We start from the raw sequence: 20965 nt of genomic DNA on the forward strand, positions 1-20965 counted from the left end.
ATTTGGGGTATTCAAGAAGATGTCGCGTCGAATACCGGATGAAGAGTTAATCTTTTCAGATTGTGTGACAGAACTTCAGCGAGCGTGGACTTGGTATTGTTTTATACCGAGTCTTATGTTTGTGCTTCCCAGAGCTATCATTTACATGCTTGACTTGCTCGTGTTCGTTTGTCTTTCGATTCTTGTTGTTGCGGGTGTTACTCGTTTTATAGCACTTGTACAGGAGTTTTATAGGGATATCAACTGGGAGGCGTTGTAAGTTTCCCATTTCAGTGCGGATGGATATGAGCTAACTGGGTTTAGGATATGGGAATCATCTGGGGAAGTGTGATTGATTGTGTATCGGAGTTTACAGACGTCAAACTACAGCGTTGAGCGATGAAGATGGGAAGCGGAGTTGGTTGAGTGTTGGCCCTTGAAGCTCGGGGCCACAAAGCGACTTTTTTTTATACCTAGTATTCTCAAATAGAAAGTTTTTTAGGCTCATAAATCATAAGAGCTGCCAAGTTGATTTCCCTCCTGCCTATATTTTTGTATGGAAATAATTTCTATGCCAGTAGAAAATATTATGAGACTAAGCCATATAATGCCAAAAAAACAGATTATTTTCAAAATAAGGAAATATTATACTACAGTAGAAGGCGAATTGGGTGTCGCTGGTTTTTAAGTTAGTTTATTTTAGCGGGGTCCATTTCCAGACACTTGTGGCTGTGCAACCCTGCCTGCTTGTACTCTAAAGGTACCGCCCCTGGTTGTCTCGTAGAGCGGAGCCGAATCTTGCCGATCTACGCCTCACGCTCAAGTACAGTACACCTTCGGATGACCTACTGTACAGAATCGCTAGGGCGCTAAGTCAATGTCATTACCATACCATTTGTCGTACATATTTGCTCTGGTTTCCAATTAAAGCAGATTATCACATAATAATAAACTTTTATTGCTATTACTAAAAATTAGGACAGTAGTAGCCGCAGCGCAACCAACTTTTGACATAGAAATAAGTACAGATTAACTAGTCCCTGTCCATAATAGTGATTGTAAGACACTAGTTATAAGCCTTTTCTAACCCACTTAAGATTGAATTACCCTTGCCATTGGGAACGCGACTAGACAACTACAAATTTCTCCTCCCACAGTAAACTACGCGCAGACATTATCCTCTGAAAATTGTCATACGTCGTTGCAACTTCGTAGGATGTCGCCAATCCTGTACTGTAGTTTTAGGCGGCAAAACAAACGAGACCAGTTCCATCAAAAACAGGCCTTGCGCAGCAGGGGGGAAACTTTGCTCTAGTAGCAGGGCAAGTAGTAGTACTAGAGACTGCGTTTTGTTAGACAGTCCTCGTAAAGCTACTTCAGATTAACTTACCTTTGATGCAGTCCTGTCCAACCCCTGTAATAGAGAACAAACTCAACGAAACAAATTGTTTACAGCAAAATTTAATAGTAGTAGTAGGACAAGTTGGTGCTCTTGCTTCAAGATCTTCTACAGGAGCTGTAGTAGCTGCAGTAGCTAGTATAAATAGAGCTAAGATCTTATTAAAGTGCATAGTGAAATGTTTAGTAGTGCTGATGGGAAGGTTGTAGGTTAATTGGTTGTATGAAGATATGAACAAAAAAAAATCGAATGATATGATTATGAACAGCGAGGTCGCTTCTTATAGGCAAATCACGAGCTCTAAACAGAGTGCAACTCTTTTCAGCTATACAGTAGGAAATAGCTGAAGATTAGCTCTACAACCACGATCGGAGGAGGGTTGAAGATAGATCGGCTTGTTCCGGCCAACCACGATCGGAGGAGGGTTGAAGACAGATCGGCTTATTCCGTCTAACCACGATCGGAGGAGGGTTGAAGACAGATCGGCTTATTCCGTCTAACCACGATCGGAGGAGGGTTGAGGACAGATCGGCTTATTCCGTCTAACCACGATCGGAGGAGGGTTGAAGACAGATCAGCTTGCTCCGGCCAACCTCTGAGGCCATATGAATCCTCACGCTCTGTAGCAAATATTATATATAGTCCAGCTACTCGAGATTAGATCGAATTCGCGAATGGTCTAGACTACCCATCGAATATCAATGTTTGCAAATAGCGTAGACTACTTACGAAAGATAGCTGTAGTTTTTTTTACCACCCCCAACGTCTATATCCATCCCTTCCATCGCAGCCAGGCTCATCAACGAAAGCAAGTTGGTATGACTTATATTGCGACATCTTATGTAGATAGTAGTCTCGAAGGTCGGCATTCCGTTGTTGAGCGATACGATGGATCATTGTTCTCGTACAGCCGATTGATCGCAGGAACCGACCGAGCGGTCTTTCCGAAATCCTTTTGCGAAACTTACGATAGAGGAAATCCGCCATCTCAGATCGGTACAGGTAGGGCTGCTCAAGTATTAGATCACAGAGGGCTTTGTCCATGGCTGGTGTAATGCAGCTACGACGGCCGGCACGCTTTGCTCGTTGGATGGGCATTTCGAACTGCTTCAGGCGGATTCTCTGGACGGCGCGTACGCTGCACAAGGCTACTGAGGCTGTTAGCTTGGTTTTAAACCCTTCTTTAAGCAATATTTTGATCAAACTATGCTTCACAGCATCCAGTTGCGGCGCCATGATCGTGGCTGACACAAAGCGCTGACACGAGAGTGCTGACTCTGGTGGGTTTTAGAAGAAGATTGGGAGAGGGTGGAAGGAAAGCCAGTCTTGGGGTGAGCGGCCGATTTTACCTCTGTATCTGCAAAGCCACAACAAGCCGCTGGTCTACCCCACAGTTTCACAAATAAAGTTATCTAAAATTCCACGACACCCGATTCGCCTTCTACTGTACGTCCAGCTAAAATGAAAGTAAACATTAATTCACCATTTCCCGAACTTGATAATTAATAATTTCCGATCTACCGTTCCATCACTCCCCTACAAACACCTCTGATGAGTCAGTTATTTATTTCCCTGTACAGAAAGCCCGTCGTCGTCGTGAGAATCCCGCAGAAAGCCACTATCCCCACTAACGCCACACGCCACCGCCACACCCACTTATATTACCCCACCCGCAACGACACGCGGCTACGCCAGCCTTGCGCCAATGACAGAGCAACCCCTACCATAAGCTTCCAGAAGCATCAAGAACCCCCCCGAACGACACCGAGGCAGACGGAGAGTTGTCGTCAGCCCGCGTTCTGTCACTTTACTATGGTGTGAGTCTTTCTTTTCCGTTCTGGACTGGTGATGGACAGGGTAGGTAGGGATGGCGTGCGTATGTCGGTGGGTTTGTGGATGTGTATGGTGGAACTAGGGGGGCGCGGGAGGGGAGTTCGCCTCCGGGATGGGATGGCGTGGACAAGTTGTTACCTGTGTGGGTGCTGGGTATATATTCGGATGGTCTGCTGGTTTGTAGGTTCTTCTTTCTTTCATTATCATCTTCATCATCATCATCGGTTTTTTTATCTCTCCGATATCTCAGTCTACTACCAAAATCACCTATCCAACACACAAACTTCTCACATCATCAACACCAACAAACAAACAACCAACCATGGCCTACCCAAACAACCCCCTCTTCGAGCTCCTCCGCGCCCTCGACCCTCAACAAGCCAACCAACAAACCGCCGCTGAGCAACCTTCCGCCGCCCAGCCACAAGCACAAGGCGCTGAAGCCACCGGAGCCGCCCCAGAGCAACCACAACACCCCTTCGCAGCATTCGCCCCCTTCTTCCCCTTCCCCCAACAAGCACACCCGCACCCCCACCACGGCGGCGGCGGCAGACGAGGCGGTCCAGGCCGCCGCTGCGGTCCCCGCGGCGAGTGTCCCGCCATGAACCCCGAGGCGCGCGGCCCGCTCGACGCAGAAGCCGAGGGCCACGGTCCGCATCACGGACGCCACGGACACGGCGGCGGTCGTCATGGACGCGGAGGCTGGGGTCGTGAGCCGCCTGCTTATGCTGCCTTTGGCGGACAGGGAATGCCGTTTGATATCTCCGCTTTCGTGAATAGTCTTGCTTCGCACCCGATTGCGGAGGCGTTGAGGACTTGTGTTGATGAGGCTGCGCGCGCTGGTGGTGCGGCGGCGGATCCGAATACTGCGCCTGCGGAGGGGGAGGCGAGGGGTGCTGCTGATGAGAGTGATGCGTTTGCGCCGGCTGTTGATACCTTTTCCACTCCTACCGAGTATGTTCTCCACGTTGCGCTGCCGGGTGCTCGCAAGGAGGATGTTGGTGTGAACTGGGATGCTGAGAAGGGGGAGTTGAACATCGCTGGTGTTGTTTACCGCGCGGGCGATGAGGAGTTCATCGCTAGTTTGAAGACTGGGGAGAGGAGAGTTGGTGTTTTTGAGAGGAGTGTCAAGTTGCCGCTTGAGGGGGATGAGAAGGTGGAGGTTGATGGGGAGGAGATCAGTGCGAAGTTGGAGGATGGAGTTTTGGTTGTGAGAGTGGGCAAGGTGGTTAGGGAGGAGGCTTGGACGGATTTGAAGAGGGTTGAGGTGTTGTAGATGCTACAGCCTCTGGGAGTCTCTTATTGTTTTTCTTATAATAGGTTGTTGGAGTTGGATTTCTTTGGATAGGGTATATTGATAATAGAGAATAACTTAACTTGAGACTTGATGTTTTCAATTGCTACATCGTTAATTGTGACACCTTGTGACCCGCGACTACTTTGCACACCTCATCTCATTTGGGCCGCCACTTGCCAAGGGGTGAAACTTGATACGAATCAAACATAAAAAACGTAATATTCGAATTCCGAATCTCCTTCATCCAAAGGGTATTCAACCATCTCCCATTCCGTCATGCTAATCTTTCACTCGTAATATTCATCCATATGCACGCACAATCACAACGCCTTTTCCCACCCTCCCCACCACCACCATCTATCTACTCCACCTTCGCACTCTCCAACTTCTCCGCAACCTCCTCCACCACCCCCGTCCCCGTCCCCAACACGACCTCCTCCTTCACAGCCTCATTGTTGACCTCTACACTACCATCTTCCTGCGCCACAACAGCCACGCCGCCCTTGCGCGCCGCGGCAGCAGCAGCGCGCTTGGCGGGGTCGCCTTTGTCCTTCTTGACTTTTGTCTTTATCTTCTCGACTTTGATGATGGGGTAGGCCTTTGCCTCGATCTCTTGCCATTCTTTGTCTGCGGCGAACTCGGCGCGGATGGGGTCGAGGAGGGAGTTGAGGGCGGAGGTGAGGGAAGATTTGAGGAGTTGGGGGGTTAGCTGGGGAAATGTTAGTCGCTGGTCTCATATGACTGGGTCTCGAAGAAATTTGACACAAAAAGGGGTGGGGGGGGATAAACTCACAATATCCGCCTCATAATCCCTCTTCAACGCCTCCACATCCTCATAAACCAACGGCTCCCCCTCCCTCCTCTCCACCACATACTTGGCCGTCCCCCCACTCTTCAGCGCCACCGCGCGGAAGATAACATGTTCCACAAACGCAATCAGTCCATTCCCCTCCACCTTCCTCGGCACACACACCGCCTTCTTCAGCTTCTTCTCCACCCCCTTCGCGTCGTCAAGGAGATCAATCTTACTATCCGGATCACTCGCGCTCATCTTCGCCGCCTCCCCCAAGCCCGGGATCATCGTATTCATTAAGTGAGCACGCACTTTATATCCGATGCGCGGGAGGTTCTCCATGGCGAAGGTGAAGATCTTCCTCTGATCCACGCCGCCGAACTGCGCGTCGACATCGAGGTACTGCTCATCCAGCGCCTGCATGAGGGGGTAGATCAGCCCCCCCAGCGTCGGGTCGTCGGTCTGCTTCACCACCTCCGCGCCGGCCTTCTGGGCGACACTGATGCGCGTCACGCCTTCGAGCTTGAAGCGGTCCATGGTGTAGTCCTTGCCGAGCTGGTAGGAGCTTCCAAGGACGAATTCGAGGAGGGAGAGGTCCACGCCGACGGCGCGGAGGAGGGCTTTGATGAGGCGGCTGTAGTAGGCGGCGCGGAACTCGACGAGCTCGAGGGGGGCTTTCATGTTATCGAGGTAGCCGTGGATGTCAGCCAGGAGGATCTTGACGTGGCATCCTGCGTGGAGGAGCTCGGCGATCTTGATGATGGGGACGAAGTAGGCGCAGTGAGGGCGTCCCGTTGTCGCAGTACCCCAGTAGACTTTCAGCGCGCGCTTCTGGGTGAGGATCACATCGTCGATGAGTTCGGGGTTGAGGACTTCGGCGAGGTTGGATTTGATGAGGGCGATTGAGGCGGCGGGGTCCATGGTGGTGGTGGGGGTAGGGGCCGCCATTGTTGTGTGATGAGGCTGGGTGTGGAGGGAGAGGCTGGAAGGAAGGAAGGAAAGGAGAGAGCGATGTGGCGGCGCGAGGGGCGGGGTGGGTTAATTTTTGAGGTTTTGCGAGGGGGCGGGGCAATGGGTGATTTTGAGTCATGGAGCGAAGTGGGATGAGGGTCACGTGACATGGCGGGGTCGGGCACGGAGAAAACCCCTGAAGGATGAACGGTACCTGAGAGGGTTCTTGGCTTCAACATAAGTTAGATTGTTTGCGATAAAGGGTTCAATTTAATTTAACATATATGTAATTGAATAGCGGTATTAACTAACTTCATCCCCCCTCTTCGCATACCTGCCATAATGGTGAAACTGTCATGTCCAAGTAACCACCCAGCCCTCCCATAAACGCCTTCCGTCGTCAACCACCAACAAAGGAACAAAAAAAAACATACAAAAATCCCCTACAAATATCTCACACCCCCTCCAAACCCAAACTAATAAATCGGCCGCCCCTCCTGCCACCTCTGCTGCACAACCTCCGGCCCCCCATCCGTGCCACTAACCGGACTACTCGCCTCTCCAAACTCTCCCCAGCTAACCCGTCCACTCTTCCTCCTTTCCCTCTCCGCGACCTGTCCCGCAACAGCACCGATCCACTCCCACACCCTCGCGATCTCGCCGTTTCGATCTTGTCTTTGCGCCGAGCGCACGTTGGCGTTCATCTCGACGACGTTCCGGACTTTTTGCCATATGGCGTCGCGTTTCGTCAGCGAATGTTCGTCGCGGAGTACATCATCGCGCAGTTGCGAGATGGGGATATACGCCTCCGGACACGCCGCGGGGTCAATACTATGTCTCGCAGCCTGCTCCGCCAGGCGATCAAGGGTAAGCGAAATAAGTTCTGGGATCTTCGCCGAGATAGCTAGGTAAGACGAGTACTTCGACCGGGCGTAGAGGAGGATAGTTGCGACTAGCGCAAGAATTGCAATTTGGAGTCGATGTCTTGCCACTGCGAGTCTGAGGGATCGGCGGAGGGCGCAGGAAAGAGGGAGCGCTGAGAGGGAGCTGCTCGAAAGGCGGGGATGTCCTGGGGTGGTTGGTCTAGGGGGGAGGGGGGGGACCTGGTTAGTTCGGCGTCGTCAGATGGTTGTAGTACTAGTTGTGGATGGATGGATGGGTGAGGATTTGATATGGGCAATGAAAACAGACGAGGACGCCTACCACTTGGTAGGTGCTTCATCCGAATGAAATGTGGGAGTTGGGGCATAAAAAACAAAAACTGCATAAAAAATCAAGGGGGAAAAACTCACTCATCCCTAACAACCTCCACCTCCTCCCTCCCCATAATCTCCCCAATCGCCCCAGCCCACAACTCCTCAAACTCCGCCTGTCCCATCCCCCTCCTCCTCTTATCACTAACCCTCTTCTTCAGCTCCTCCTCCCCAATCTCCGGCTTCCTCACCACCTCCCCGCTCCCTCCCTCCTCTTTCGCACCACACTCAAACTTCGCCCTCCTCTGCCTCAACTCCGCCACCGCGCGGTCCGCGACGACTTTAATCCTCCTCACCTTCTCCCCATCCGGCTCGCACGTCGGCGGTAGCGGGACTACACCACCTAATGCAAGCGGGTGGGGGCGCAGGACGAAATCGGGCTCACATGCCGTCTCAAGCCTCTCATAGCAAAACGCATGTTGTGGGCAGGCTTCACACTCCGGTTCCGCCAGCGCAAGCGCCCAATCTGGCAAATGCTCGAGTTTGCTAGACACGATAGGTGCAGCGGGGCGACCGACGCCACAGTAGCCGACGGCCAATTTCTCCTGTCGGTACCAGGCTGCGTACCCGCCGAGCATGGTGAGGAAGACTACCCATAGGGGACCCTTGGCATTAAACCCACCACCCGAGGCTTTCTTCTTCGGCCGCCTCGCAACGGGTGCGGATGCCCGGCCAGCAGCGCGCTCAGTGTCAAGTTGCAGCTGCTCCTCCGGCGTGAACTCCTCGCTCGTCTCGACGGCATTATCATCAAAGTCGATAGAATGATCCATCGGCACGTGCGCGAGTTCGAACGTCGCGCTGGAGGGCGGGATAATCCCATCATCCGCGCGGGTTTGCGGGATATCAGCCGTGCGACGACGGGGCGTGGTGGCGCTGGACTTGCGCTTCGCAGGCGTCTCGTGGAGTGTCTTTCTGCGTCTCTCGCCGCTGGAGCTGCGGGAGGAGGAGATGGGGGAGGAGCCGCTTTGGAAGGGGTTATCGTGGCTGAATGCCGCGCCTTTGCGGGGGAAATCTTCATCCAGGTCTTCGGACTTGACAACAGGTGCTTCGCTCTTGCGGGTTTTGCGGACTGTGCGACGGATTGTGTCAGGCTCACTGGAGTCTTCTGTTGCGGCGCGAGCGTGCTTGGCGCTCGTGACGCGGGGGGTTTGTTTGACGGGTGATCGCGATCGCGTTCTCGCGCGTGGCTCCTCGGAGTCGAGCGTGTCCTCTCTTATCCTCGCCGATGGTTTCCTTGCGGATTTAGTCCGGCTGGCAGATGGAGGGGGGAGGATGGGTTGGTCATCTTCTTCTAAGGCACCTGCATCGTAGCGATCTGCGTTGGTGATCCCCTTGCTTGTGCGGCGTGCGCGGGCGCGGGCGGAGAGGATCTTGCGGGACTGGGGGAGGACTTTATCGGTGAAGATCTCGATGAGTTGGGGTTTCTTCGCGCCGGAGGGGTAGGGGATGTCGTGGGAGACGAGGATGGAGCGGAGGCGGGGGACGGTGAGGGTGGAGGGCTCGAAGTTGGATTGCAGGTAGTCGAGGCTCTCTTGGCTTTCGTCGTCGGACATGTTGGGCGTTTGTTGGCGGGATGTCCGGAGGTGAGGTGGATGTGAAGGGAAAGTGAGGCTGCTGGGAGATAACAAGTGTCCGGATGGTTTGGGTTCGCTCGGCAAGAATTGGGCTTTGTCCGCTGGGGGAATTGCGAGGGCTGCCTAATTTCCTTTGAAAGTTTCTTCTTCTCCAGGTGCAGTTTCAGACCTCTTTGTCTTGCCGATAGTGCCGGACTATGTCTTCAGAGCTCCAAAAACAGAAACTATGTACACAATCACTCCACAGTGTCGCAATCAAACAGAACCTCGAAGCGCGATGCTCACGGCGAGAACAGCTATGGCCTCCTTGTAATAGCGACCGGTTGTTAAGTCTGCGCGAGGTCAAAGCTTTGGCAGCCCGTTGATGATGGTCAACAGTGTGGTGTTGGAGTAATAGGGCTATCTGTCAACGATAGCAAATATAAATGGCGTCGTTGGCCCGAGAACGACGGGTGGGGAAGTCATCGCAGCTTCCGCCACAGTGGCGAATAAATGCTGCGCCACACGTTTTGAGTCCGTTTATCAGAGTCACTTTGAGACATTCCGTGGCGATACAGATTGTTTTCTAGAAGGAAGTTGGAATGTGCTACTTGTCGAAAGGCGACCTTGTATTTGGTGTATATGCGATAGCACTACTTTGACGAACTATTATGACCCTTGGGAAAGAGCCCTTGTTAAGATAATAAATATAGCAACTATCACAATCACTTTCACATAAATAAACTCGTGGTTTTGACTTTTACAATCCAATTCTTCTCCTCATAACCATTCATTAATCTATACCGCCGTCCCCTTTCGTAGTCTAATCTCTCGTAACCGTCGTCTTACAATACAATCCCTCATTCTGGCCTCCTCATCCCCATCTATTTTCCGCATCCATGCGCCAATAACCCCATCCCAATCCATCTATAGCCATCCCAAGTCCAGTCCAATACCAAAACGCTAATCAATGCCAACCAATCGCTAACCAATGCTCCCAAAAACGCTCAGTCGCTGCACAAAGATAATACTCATACAGAGGCAGTCCAGTCAGCCAGTCTCTCGCGAGACATCGCCTGCCTGCGTCAACTTTCCTCCACTCAGCAGCTCAACCAAGCCGCCGCAACAGCAAAAACAACACCGGCAGCGACACCAACGATGCTAGGTCTGCTCACAGCCCCGGCACCGATAGGCACAATCTTTCCATTACTAGCCACGACCCACCCGCTCGGCACGCCCTCCACCACAATAGTCTGGCTCGCCTCATCCGAGCTCGAGCCCAACCCCGCCGGCACACTCGGCGACAAGCTCGTCACAGCAGGGGCCTCATTCGTCGTAGCCGTCGCGCCCTTATTCGCTCCGATCTCCCCGCCGTTGGACACGATATCCGCCATATTCCCGCTATTCCCCTTATACTCGTATGAGGTGCCCGTGGAGTAATCCGTGATAGCGATGGAAGACACGACCATACTGAACGGTCCGAGCGAGAAATCCGTCGGTCCGCGCGCCCATGCGATGGTGCCAGGTGCGTTTGCGGGGTCGCCGCCAGACCAGCTGCCGAATTTGACTTGCATGGGTGATTGCGGGTATTGGTTCGTGTCTGCGTCGACGGCGTTGAGGACGCGGACGACGGAGCCGGAGATGGACCAGATGATCTGGGTGGCTGTCCACTCGATGTCGTAGGTGAGGAACTGGTTCTGGTTCTCGGCGGTCTGGTGGAAGGCGCCGCGGTTGTAGGTGGTTACTTGGCCTTTGCCGAAGTAGTTGGATTGGGCTTCGTTGGGGGTGGCGCCGAGCCATTCGAAGTCGATCTCGTCGGAGGTGTCGGAGACGAGGACGACGGAGCTGACGATGCCGGCGCCGGGGGCGGCTTTCATGGTTACGCTGACTTTGCCGAACATGATGTAGAAGCGGCTGTTTAGTTGGGGGGCGTTGCCCGAGGCGGCGACGCTGAGGTGCACGCCGTCGGATTCGTAGGTCGGGTTGCCTTGGGAGGTGAAGGAGTCGACGGCGCCTTGGGTGAAGTCGACGCTGATTGCTCGGCCTAGGGCTGGGTCTGGTGGGCAGGCTGGGGGGGTGTTAGTTGGTTTGGCTTGATGGTGATGGGGGGAGGTGGAGGAGGCTTACTGGTATGGAGAGGATCGCAGTTTGCGGTTGTCTGGGCAGTAGCTGGTGTTGATAGGAGAGATATGGATGCTGCTGCCAGCACGGCGGCGAGGTGTGAGAATTGCATGGTGAGGATTTGGTTGGTGGAATGAGTGGTAGCTTCGAGGGTGGTTGAGGTTGGAGTCGAGTAGGACAGAGAGCGAAGGTAGTGTAAATACCAACCTCGGTCAACAAGGGATGACAGCGGGTGAAGGCAGATCAAGATATTAGCCAAGGGATTGTAATATATTTCCTCGAATCAGTCTAGAATCCCTCTGGAATGTAAAAAAGTAGTAGTAGTAGTAAACTGGGTAAAGTAGGACAAGCAAAGCAAGGGTTAAGCCGTCTTTATGAGGTCCCCTCGTCTCTCTAATCCCAGCCACCTTTTCTCTCTCGTTCAGTAACCGACAAGGTAGCAAGGAAATAAAAGGGCGAAAAAGCGCGTCAGCTAAGGGTGGGGATTAGCATACGTGTTAATGTGTGATAAGCCTCAATGGAGGAGCAGAAATGAGTGGGAAGTGGATATTTTTTGCTAGTTTGGAAGCATGTTAGTGGTGTGTTGGTTGGTATAATAAAGATGGAGGTTGGTGATGTGAATGTTGACGCTTGGTGAGCTGGCTGGCGGTTGCTGTGGATGTTTTTTAGGTGGTGGCTGGGGAAGGTGTGGAGCTTACATAAGCGAGGTGGATGGGAAAGTTGAAGGGACCACCCATCCACCCACTAGTAGGGAGGCAGGCTTGCGCACGGACTATAGGTATTGTAAACACGTGACGGGGCTTAATCATCATGCAGCAACAATGGGCATTAATGGATGTACATTAATATACGTGGAACGGGGTGTAATTGTGTAATGGAAATTAAGTACCTCGAAGTAGCGGGTCGTTCGCTTCGACTTTCCCGCCCCCGCGAAAAAGAACGGCCGACACCGAGTACGGCAGGCATTTCAAGGGTGGATCTAGGTAGTCTGTGCTTTAGGAAACTGCAGTTAACAGTTCACAGTTAACAGAAGGATGGGACAGAGAAACACGTGATTGCAAGTGTATCGTATATCGTATATCGTATATATATTAACAGATGGAAGCTATCCATAGCACGTGACTGCGAATAGTTCCAGAGCGCCAATAACTCCTAGTTGTATTAGCGGACGGATGGTGGACGGACTGTGAACGGACTATCCACAGCTCTGGTCTCTGATCTCTGACAGCTCCAAGAGCTCTAACGGCTAACCGTCTCACCTAACATTTCTACTACAGCAGCAACTTCAGACGGCGCGAGGACCATTTCTAGCCATATCCGGGCCGTTACTCGACTCCTCTGATGCTACATTACCCGTCGACGTCGACATGGACATTCTGTGTAGCAAGCCACAGCAGGAGGATGATAATAACAAGTGACAGGACTCAACAAGTGACAGGACTCAACAAGTGACAGGACTCAACAAGTGACCACTCAACAAATACCACATACACATTTACACTCTTACAAAGATCCTACCACACAATAACACATACATAATACCACAGATACACACACTAGCACTCCCTACTCGGTATAGGTATAGGTATAACCAAACTTCTATCTGTGGCGCAGAACCGTGGCGCACCGCCACCGCCGGATTTAAGGGATGGATCCCTCTAGGGATAATAGATGGATAATCTAATAGACGGATGGATAAATAACGACGTACATGTCACTCCACCAGCAAACCCTTTTCTCCACCATTGGTATAATTTCTAGGGGTATAGGGTCCCTACTAAAGCTGGAGTTAACAGTTAATACTGATTTACAGTACCCTTCATACAGCATTTCACACTCAATTCAAGTTCATAGCGTTATCACCTGTAACCGTCGTAAATATATGTAAATAATATCCCAATCCAATGTACCTCTACTCCCACAATACTACTGTAAGGTACATGTGTCCTGTGCGTCTGGCCTGCATTCAACCCCCCCCCCCCGTACAAATTACCCCATAACACCCGTAGTGTAGTATCGGGCTTCTCTTTTACCCGCGACTACTCGAGTACAGAGCATGAGATGAGCACAGTACAGACAGAATATGAATACAATTACCCCCCATTTGCTCTGATCTGGCTCCTACAAATAATACAAGTAAAATCCTTTATATCGAACTTATCTTATTCACCGCATTAGGAACCGCAATCCCTCTCTCTCGTCGTCCCAGTCCAAGTCCAGTTGCAGCCCCGTCAAATACGCCAAAAAACCCCAATCCCCCCATACCCCAACAGCCACCACCACTCATTTACCACCAGTACGGGTCCCCATGTCCCCCATACATACTCTGCTCCATCCACCTGCCAATGCCCAGTACATCAACCTTCACATTCCTTTGTGCCAATAATTATACTCTTCACACCTTTCGTCGCCCATTTCCGTGCCAGCCATGATAATATTCCATAACCCACCACCAAACCGCTGCGACTAGATTAGCTCTTCATGACAAATAATTACATCTCGCTACTAGCTTAGAGCTTCCCGGCTCACCCAGGACCCGACCACCATGACGAGAAGAGAGGGTTCGTCATCGGCGAGGACCAGTTCCACGGCGAGCTCCAGATCCATCGACACCATCCATGCGCCCGTCCCGACACAACCTGTCAACGCCTCATTGTTCCGCTCGCCATCGCGCACCCGAACACCTATTCAGCTCAAGATAGCTAGGAAGGAAAAGTAAGTCAAGTCAAACCTCATCCTCCCTGCGCACGGCAGCCGCTGCTTGCACACCACCACCACCCACCCCCCTCGCGCGCTGCTGCCCCCAAACCGAAGCTTCAAGATTTTGGTCACAAAATCCCTTCCACCTGTCACATTCTGAGCATGGACTGATAATCTGCCGGGTGCCTGCACCCGCGTCCCTCAAAACAGGCTCGAAAACGAATCTCAAATCTCCCCAACCCAACTCACAGGCCCGCTGTCCGGTGATAGCACGACACCTTCTTCGAATGCTCCCGCCGCAGCCTCGTTCACCGCGTCGACCTCACCTCCACCCTCGAAGGAACACCGCCGATTAAGCAACGACTTCGCCAACTACCGCCGCGACCTCTCCGTGCTCGACACCTCAGGCGGTCGCATCCCGAGCATACAGCACAATCCGCCGTCCGCGGTGAGTCCGCGACAGTACAGCGCGCCGTGGATGTCGCCGACGACGCAGAATGGCGCGACGATGCCGACGAGTGCGTTCGGGACGAGTTTTTACGATGACTCGAGCGATAATCATTCGATGAACTCGCAGTTGTCGCCGAGTATGAGGCCGGGGACGTCGAGGACGTTTAGTGATCCCGAGGTGGAGGTAGGGCCGGATGATGAGAGGAGGCCGTCGCTGGCGAGTGTGGCGACGTCGGGGAGTAATGGGTCCAGGGGGAGTGTGGTTAGGACGGGGATACATAAGAAGTTACAGGGCTTCTTTGGGGAGGAGTATGGCTCGGATGTGAGTCTACCTGCGCAACAGCAGGCTGGGAAGGAGCAGAGGACGAATTCATATTCGAGGCATAGGGAACGGAAACCCTCATCCACGGCGGAGGCTAGAGATTCGTCTCCGGTGCCCAGCAGACCTCGAACTCCAGTACCCTCGAGCGACGTGGTGCCATTCTTGTACCAGGATTCAGTTGTGAGTACTTCAGTTTTTACTACATATTCAGATGAACATCACTGACAAACACAGGATATCTCAAGGTACGGCGAAGCGCCAGTTCGAACTAATCTCTCAGGTGTAGACAGAGAACGCTATATCGCAGAAGAACCACCCCAACCACCACCAAAACCATCAACAGCGCGAGCCCAAGCCTCAGCCAAAGTTCACCGAGTCGTCCACGGCCACCGCCACAACAAAAGCGACGAAGCCGCCAAAGCCGCCCGACCCTCAACTGCCAGGGAAGACATGGCATACTCGGGGAGAGAACGCCAGAACACCGGCACGGGCTCTGGTTCTGGTCCCTCGAGGCTACAACCACAACCGCAAAAGCGCGCACCAAGTCCAACACCCAGCTACACGAGCCAGAATACCATAGGCCAGACTTCGACGGGATCGACGATTACGATACCGGGACAGACAAAGAAGCCGGGGATCCTGGCGCGATTTAGACGGCCAAAGGACAAAGAGGAGCCGGCGTCGGGAATATTAAAGCATCTCCCAGGCTCTGTGAGGTCTTTCGCAGGGCCGAGCGGAGAAGCACAACCACAAGCCCCTTATGAACAGCCGCCTATGGACGCTTATGGTCGAGGCGACGGTAGTCTTGGATACGCTGCACCTCAAGAACCTCCTTTGCAAGCGTCAGGGAACGGTAGTGGTAACGGTGCGCCGTCGAGTGGTCGCCCACCCTCATCACGGCAGGGGGCGCGACAGGCGGCGTTTGGGAAACTGCCTTTTACCAAGAAAGCGAAACGGAATCGGATCCAGGAGGAACGCGAGCAAGCTGAGGCTCAGAGAGAGCGGAAGCGCACGGAGATGAACTCGAATCTCTTTAATTTCGACTCCGACCTGACGAATATGGAGGGTATATTGCAGAAGCCGCCGTCACATGAGCCGCTGGAGAGCGCGGTGCAAGGCAGTGAGCAAGAAGAGGTTGCAGTACCAGAATCGGGTGGAGGGCTGCTCGGCTGGAACGCCCCCGATAGTTGGGCAGTTAAGAAGGTCTCTGATTTGAACATGACGGGCCCTGAAGCCGATGAGACTGATATGCCGCGGAAGTTTGAGAAGTCGCAGCATCCGTACTGTATACGGATTTTCAAGGCGGATGGGACGTTTGCTACGTTGTCTGTGGACCTGTCTGCTACCGTTGCGGATGTCATTACGCAGTTTGGGAGGAAGACGCATATTACGGATAGTCTTGACAACTACCAGATCATCATGAAGAAGCATGCTTTGCAGCGGATTCTCAGCGCTGGCGAGAGGCCGGTTATTATCCAGAAGAGGCTTTTGGAGCAGGCGGGATACCAGGAGAAGGATGATATTGAGGATCTTGGGAGGGAGGACCAGACGTACCTTTGTCGATTCCTCTTTATTCCGCAGCGCGACAGTGGGTATGCGGCGATATCGCAGGATCTGGGCTTGAACAAATCGCAGAAGTTCAGTCATGTTGACTTGTCTGGGCGCAACCTCATCACCATCCCCATCGTGCTCTATTCGAAGGCGACGGAAATCATATCACTTAATCTCTCCCGCAACCTTTCTCTCGGACTGCCAAAGGACTTCATACAGTCGTGTATCAACCTCCGCGACATCAAGTATGTCAACAACGAGGCACACAAACTGCCGCAAAGTCTTGGGCGAGCCAGCCGACTCACAATCTTGGACGTCTCCAACAATCGGCTGGAGCAGTTGGAGCACGCGGAGCTGGACCGTCTGGCGGGGTTGATAAGTTTGAAGCTCGCAAACAACAGGCTGACGCATCTCCCGCCGTACTTTGCCATCTTCAAGCAACTCCGGACGCTGAATGTGTCGTCGAACTTTCTGGAATCGTTTCCAGAGTTCTTGTGTGACCTCCCTGGCTTGGTGGATTTGGATATGAGTTTCAATGCGGTTGACAAGCTGCCGAATGCGATTGGGAGGCTCACTAATTTGGAACGGTTTGTTATTACGAATAATCGCCTGTCTGGCTCATTGCCGGATACGTTTTCTCAGCTGTGCGATCTTAAGGAGGTGGATGTTCGGTATAATGCTCTATCGAGTATTGATGTTATAGCTGCCCTTCCGATGGTTGAGCAGATTTCTGCTGATCACAACTCCGTCTCTGTTTTTGAAGGGAGTTTCGATAAGATCCGAATCCTTCGCCTCAATTCAAATCCTGTCACAAGATTTGAGATCAAAAGCCCCGTCCCGACGCTGACAACGCTCGTTCTATCAAATGCCAAACTGGCACATATCGCAGACGGGTCGTTTGAGAGAATGCCAAACCTAGTCAAGCTCGTGCTCGACAAGAACCATTTCGTTTCTCTACCTCGACACATCGGGAAGCTCCGAAACCTAGAGCACTTCAGCATTGCCAGAAACGCCTTAAGCAGTCTCCCTCCCGAGATCGGCTGCCTAACCGAACTCCGCATCTTCGACGTCTCGCAGAACAACCTCAAGAAGCTCCCCCAAGAGATTTGGTGGGCGAGCAAACTCGAAACCCTCAACATCTCCGCCAACGTGCTCGCGCACTTCCCCAAGCCCAGTTCCCGGCCGCCGCAAATCCCGACAGATGCCCCCTCGGCGTCGGATCGACAGGGCTCGTTCTCGCAGGCCAGCACGCAGCCCGCGTCGAGGAATCCGAGTCGTGAGGAGATAGGGCCGCTGGAGGGGTTCGGGCAGCGGAGACCGAGTCAGACGCTGGGAGGGTTGCTGGCGGTGGGAAGCTCGCCGGTGCCGAGTCCCGGGGGGGGGATTAGGAATGATTCTATTATATCGATTTATGGGAAGGGTGGGAGGCAGGCGGCGGTTGTGTCGAGGACGGGGTCGTTGAGTACGCAGGAGACGGCTACGGCGTCGTCGTCGACGCCGACGAGGAAGGAGAGTAGCTTGTCTGCGAAGCTGGCGAATACGTTTGCGGTTACGCTGAAGAATCTTTATCTGGCTGATAATCAGCTTGATGATGATGTTTTTGATGAGCTTACCCTGCTTGGGGAGCTGAGGGTGCTGAATCTGTCGTATAATGACCTTAGCGATCTGCCGAGGAGGACGTTGAGGAGTTGGCCTCAGCTTGTGGAGTTGTATCTCTCGGGGAATGATCTTACTTCGTTGCCGTCGGATGATTTTGAGGATTACAGTCTTTTGCAGGTGTTGCATATTAACGGGAATAAGTTCCAGACGCTCCCAGCGGAGCTGGGCAAGGCGCATCGTCTTACGGTGCTGGATGTTGGTAGCAACTCGCTCAAATACAACGTCTCGAACTGGCCGTACGATTGGAACTGGAACTGCAATCCTAATCTCAAGTACCTCAACTTGTCGGGCAATAAGCGGTTGGAGATCAAGCCGAATATTACGTATGGTTCTAGGGGTGAGGATCGTGATGAGATGAGCTCGACGGATTTTAGTGCGCTGGTTAATCTGAGGATTCTGGGACTCATGGATGTCACACTGACTATCCCAACAATCCCCGACGAGACGGAGGATAGGAGAGTTCGTACCTCCGGCACGCTAGCCGGATCGATGGCCTACGGAATGGCAGACACACTCGGCCGCAACGAGCACCTCTCCATCATCGACCTCGTCGTCCCGCGCTTCAACTCCAACGAATCCGAGACGCTCTTGGGCATGTTCGACGGCCAAGCCGCCACGAGCGGCGGCTCAAAGGTAGCGAAATACCTGCACGAGAACTTCGTCCGCATCTTCAGCGACGAGATCAAGATGCTCAACCCCGCCATCCACGACACCCCCGTCGACGCCTTGCGTCGTGCGTTCCTATCGCTGAACAAGGAGCTCGCGTCTGGCGCGACGCAGTACGTGGAGGATCGCTCGCTGTTGTCGCATCGCGGGTCCTCACCGCCTGCTGTGCTGACGCAGGCGGATTTGAATTCGGGGGGTGTGGCGACGGTGATGTTCCTGGAGCAGATGGAGCTCTATGTCGCGAATGTGGGGGATGCGCAGGCGATGCTGATTCAGTCGGATGGGAGTCATCGTATTCTCACACGCAAGCACGATCCTGCTGAGCCGGCTGAACGGCAGAGGATTCGCGATGCGGGGGGGTGGGTGTCGAGACAGGGGAAGCTGAATGATATTATTGGTGTCTCGAGGGCGTTTGGGTATGTTCAGCTCCTGCCGGCTGTACAGGCCGCGCCGCATATTACGCAGATCACGCTCAAGGAGCAGGACGAGATGGTTATGATCGCCTCGAGCGAGCTGTGGGAGTACCTATCCCCCGAGCTGGTCGTCGACGTCGCTAGGTCGGAACGCAACGATCTCGTGCGCGCGGCGCAGCGGTTGCGCGATCTCGCTATGGCGTTTGGGGCCACGGGGAAGATTATGGTGATGATGATGGGGGTGAGTGATCAGAAGAGGCGGGATCGGATTAGGATGAATAGAGGCCCCAGCATGACGCTAGGACCGACGAGTGTCCTGGATGATGTGTACTTGCCTAATAAGCGGATTAAGCGCACGAAAGAAGCGGTGGAGGATTCGATGCTGAGGCGGTTGGAGGCGGAGGTGCAGGCGCCGGTGGGGGAGATTAGTATTGTGTTTACTGATATCAAGGGGTCGACTGCGCTGTGGGAGAATAACCAGAGTGCGATGCGCTCGGCTATCCGACTACACAATGAGGTTATGCGACGGCAGCTGCGGATTATCGGCGGCTACGAGGTCAAGACTGAGGGAGACGCGTTCATGGTCTCCTTCCCCACCGCGACGTCGGCCTTACTCTGGTGTTTCTCGGTACAATCGCAGTTACTGGAGATCCAATGGCCGTCCGAGATCCTGAACCACACGATCGGGAAGGAAGTCATCGACGCGGACAGCAACCTCATCTTCCGCGGCCTCTCCGTGCGCATGGGCGTCCACTTCGGGACTCCGGTGTGTGAACACGATCCCGTGACGAGGAGGATGGATTATTTCGGGCCGATGGTAAATAAGACGTCTCGTATCTCGTCTACCGCGGATGGGGGGCAGATTGCTGTTTCTGCGGATTTTATATCTGAGATCCAGCGCTGTCTGGAGAATTATAGCGAGACTGAGCGGGAGGGTGCGGCGGGGGCGGGAGGGGGTGTGGATGAGGAGATGGAGGATCCTGCTGCGGAGAGCATTAGGAGGGAGTTGAGGAGTTTGTCAAGTCAAGGGTTTGAAGTCAAACCTATGGGTGAGCGCAAGCTGAAGGGTCTCGAGAACCCGGAGTACATATACCTAATGTACCCCCACTCGCTCGCCGGGCGCATAGTGCAGCAACCCCTCCTCGGCTGCGACCTGGCCGAAGCAGCAGCGACGAAGATGAAAGAGGAAGCTGGTCGCGGCGCGGAGGAAGGGAACCTGAGGCTGACGTTTGAGCCGAAGGGGGATTTGTCGATTGACCCTGAGTCGATTTGGGGGCTTTGGAGGGCGAGTTTGAGGCTTGAGATGGTGTGTGATGGGTTTGAGGATGGGGTTTCTAAGCCGCTTTATGGGGCGCAGACAGAGTTGGTGGAGAAGTTGGCGACGAGGGGGAGGGATATGACTGATGAGTTGCTGGTGGCGTTTATGAGGAATTTGATTTTGAGGATTGAGGTGTGTATTTTCTTCATTTTTCCTTTCTTTTCTTTCTTTCCTTCCTTCCTACTTGCCTGCGCCTTTTTTTGGACGGGGGAGAGAGGGGGATGTGTGTAAGGACGCTTGGCTAACGAAAAGAAATAGGCATGCATAACCAACGTCTCCCTCCGCCGCGGCGTCGCAGCCACGAAGGACCATGTCGCCGCGGAAGCGGTGTCGGATTTCAAGAAGTATATTCGGCCGCTTGATGAGGTGCTGAATACGGTGGCGGAGCAGCAGAGGTTGGTGGAGAGGTATCGGGAGAGGTTTGGGGAGTTGGAGGTTGAGGAGGTGGGGGAGGGGGAGGGGGGGAAGGGGAAGAGGGTGAAGGGGGTTGTGGAGGAGGTTGTGGAGGAGGTTGAATGAGTGGGGAAGAAGGGGTGAGGGGGGAGATGGGGAAGGGGGGGGGGGTTTATGATGTACGACGATGATATCTTTATTCTGGCTGGCGGATTGCGGGCTGGTGGGATTGGGGTTTTTGCATATACAGGAGGTTTTTACCCCCGGCCTATGTAGATGGCTTGGGGCGGAGAATTGGCGTTTGTTGTTTTGGG

General features: G+C 53.4%; 6 protein-coding genes across 6 annotated transcripts; 2 read left to right on the plus strand and 4 right to left on the minus strand.

The window, feature by feature from the left end:
• Positions 1-1930: 1930 nt before the first annotated feature.
• Positions 1931-3126, minus strand: VE01_06435 (uncharacterized protein). Its single transcript, XM_059463798.1, has 2 exons — positions 2108-3126; positions 1931-2025 (listed from the first exon to the last, which is right to left on the minus strand). Exon 1 carries the CDS (start codon positions 2612-2614, stop codon positions 2129-2131), a length of 486 nt encoding a protein of 161 aa, XP_059319626.1. The 5' UTR covers positions 2615-3126; the 3' UTR covers positions 1931-2025; positions 2108-2128.
• Positions 3127-3396: 270 nt separating this feature from the next.
• VE01_06436 (uncharacterized protein) lies at positions 3397-4577 on the plus strand. Its single transcript, XM_018275884.2, has one exon. It carries the CDS (start codon positions 3534-3536, stop codon positions 4485-4487), a length of 954 nt encoding a protein of 317 aa, XP_018129471.1. The 5' UTR covers positions 3397-3533; the 3' UTR covers positions 4488-4577.
• TYS1 (Tyrosine--tRNA ligase cytoplasmic) lies at positions 4560-6337 on the minus strand. The gene is made up of 2 exons (XM_018275885.2): positions 5302-6337; positions 4560-5217 (listed from the first exon to the last, which is right to left on the minus strand). The coding sequence occupies exons 1-2, from the start codon at positions 6247-6249 to the stop codon at positions 4870-4872; spliced, it is 1296 nt and encodes a 431-aa protein (XP_018129472.1). The 5' UTR covers positions 6250-6337; the 3' UTR covers positions 4560-4869.
• A 183-nt stretch (positions 6338-6520) lies between these two features.
• Positions 6521-9481, minus strand: SRC1 (inner nuclear membrane protein enriched at telomere/subtelomere region). Its single transcript, XM_018275886.2, has 2 exons — positions 7545-9481; positions 6521-7335 (listed from the first exon to the last, which is right to left on the minus strand). The coding sequence occupies exons 1-2, from the start codon at positions 9056-9058 to the stop codon at positions 6729-6731; spliced, it is 2121 nt and encodes a 706-aa protein (XP_018129469.1). The 5' UTR covers positions 9059-9481; the 3' UTR covers positions 6521-6728.
• Positions 9482-9813: 332 nt separating this feature from the next.
• Positions 9814-11805, minus strand: VE01_06439 (uncharacterized protein). The gene is made up of 2 exons (XM_018275887.2): positions 11186-11805; positions 9814-11126 (listed from the first exon to the last, which is right to left on the minus strand). Exons 1-2 carry the CDS (start codon positions 11289-11291, stop codon positions 10159-10161), a joined length of 1074 nt encoding a protein of 357 aa, XP_018129470.1. The 5' UTR covers positions 11292-11805; the 3' UTR covers positions 9814-10158.
• A 1675-nt stretch (positions 11806-13480) lies between these two features.
• CYR1 (cysteinyl-tRNA synthetase) lies at positions 13481-20777 on the plus strand (the record flags this gene model as incomplete). Its single annotated transcript, XM_018275888.2, has 4 exons — positions 13481-13894; positions 14090-14831; positions 14886-20390; positions 20517-20777. Exons 1-4 carry the CDS (start codon positions 13725-13727, stop codon positions 20775-20777), a joined length of 6678 nt encoding a protein of 2225 aa, XP_018129539.1. The 5' UTR covers positions 13481-13724.
• Between the last annotated feature and the right edge of the window lie 188 nt (positions 20778-20965).

Source organism: Pseudogymnoascus verrucosus (genome assembly GCF_001662655.1).
Source record: "Pseudogymnoascus verrucosus strain UAMH 10579 unplaced genomic scaffold scaffold_28, whole genome shotgun sequence".
Lineage (NCBI taxonomy): Eukaryota > Fungi > Ascomycota > Leotiomycetes > Thelebolales > Thelebolaceae > Pseudogymnoascus > Pseudogymnoascus verrucosus.

Bases quoted from the DNA above. Each gene is read 5' to 3' on its own strand.
- VE01_06435 (XM_059463798.1), bottom strand. From the start codon at position 2,614: ATGGCGCCGCAACTGGATGCTGTGAAGCATAGTTTGATCAAAATATTG.
- VE01_06436 (XM_018275884.2), top strand. From the start codon at position 3,534: ATGGCCTACCCAAACAACCCCCTCTTCGAGCTCCTCCGCGCCCTCGAC.
- TYS1 (XM_018275885.2), bottom strand. From the start codon at position 6,249: ATGGCGGCCCCTACCCCCACCACCACCATGGACCCCGCCGCCTCAATC. The intron at 5,218-5,301 runs GTGAGTTTATCC...ACATTTCCCCAG, and splicing joins GGGATTATGAGGCGGATATT to CTAACCCCCCAACTCCTCAA.
- SRC1 (XM_018275886.2), bottom strand. From the start codon at position 9,058: ATGTCCGACGACGAAAGCCAAGAGAGCCTCGACTACCTGCAATCCAAC. The intron at 7,336-7,544 runs GTGAGTTTTTCC...CCTCCCCCCTAG, and splicing joins GTGGAGGTTGTTAGGGATGA to ACCAACCACCCCAGGACATC.
- VE01_06439 (XM_018275887.2), bottom strand. From the start codon at position 11,291: ATGCAATTCTCACACCTCGCCGCCGTGCTGGCAGCAGCATCCATATCT. The intron at 11,127-11,185 runs GTAAGCCTCCTC...ACACCCCCCCAG, and splicing joins CTGCGATCCTCTCCATACCA to CCTGCCCACCAGACCCAGCC.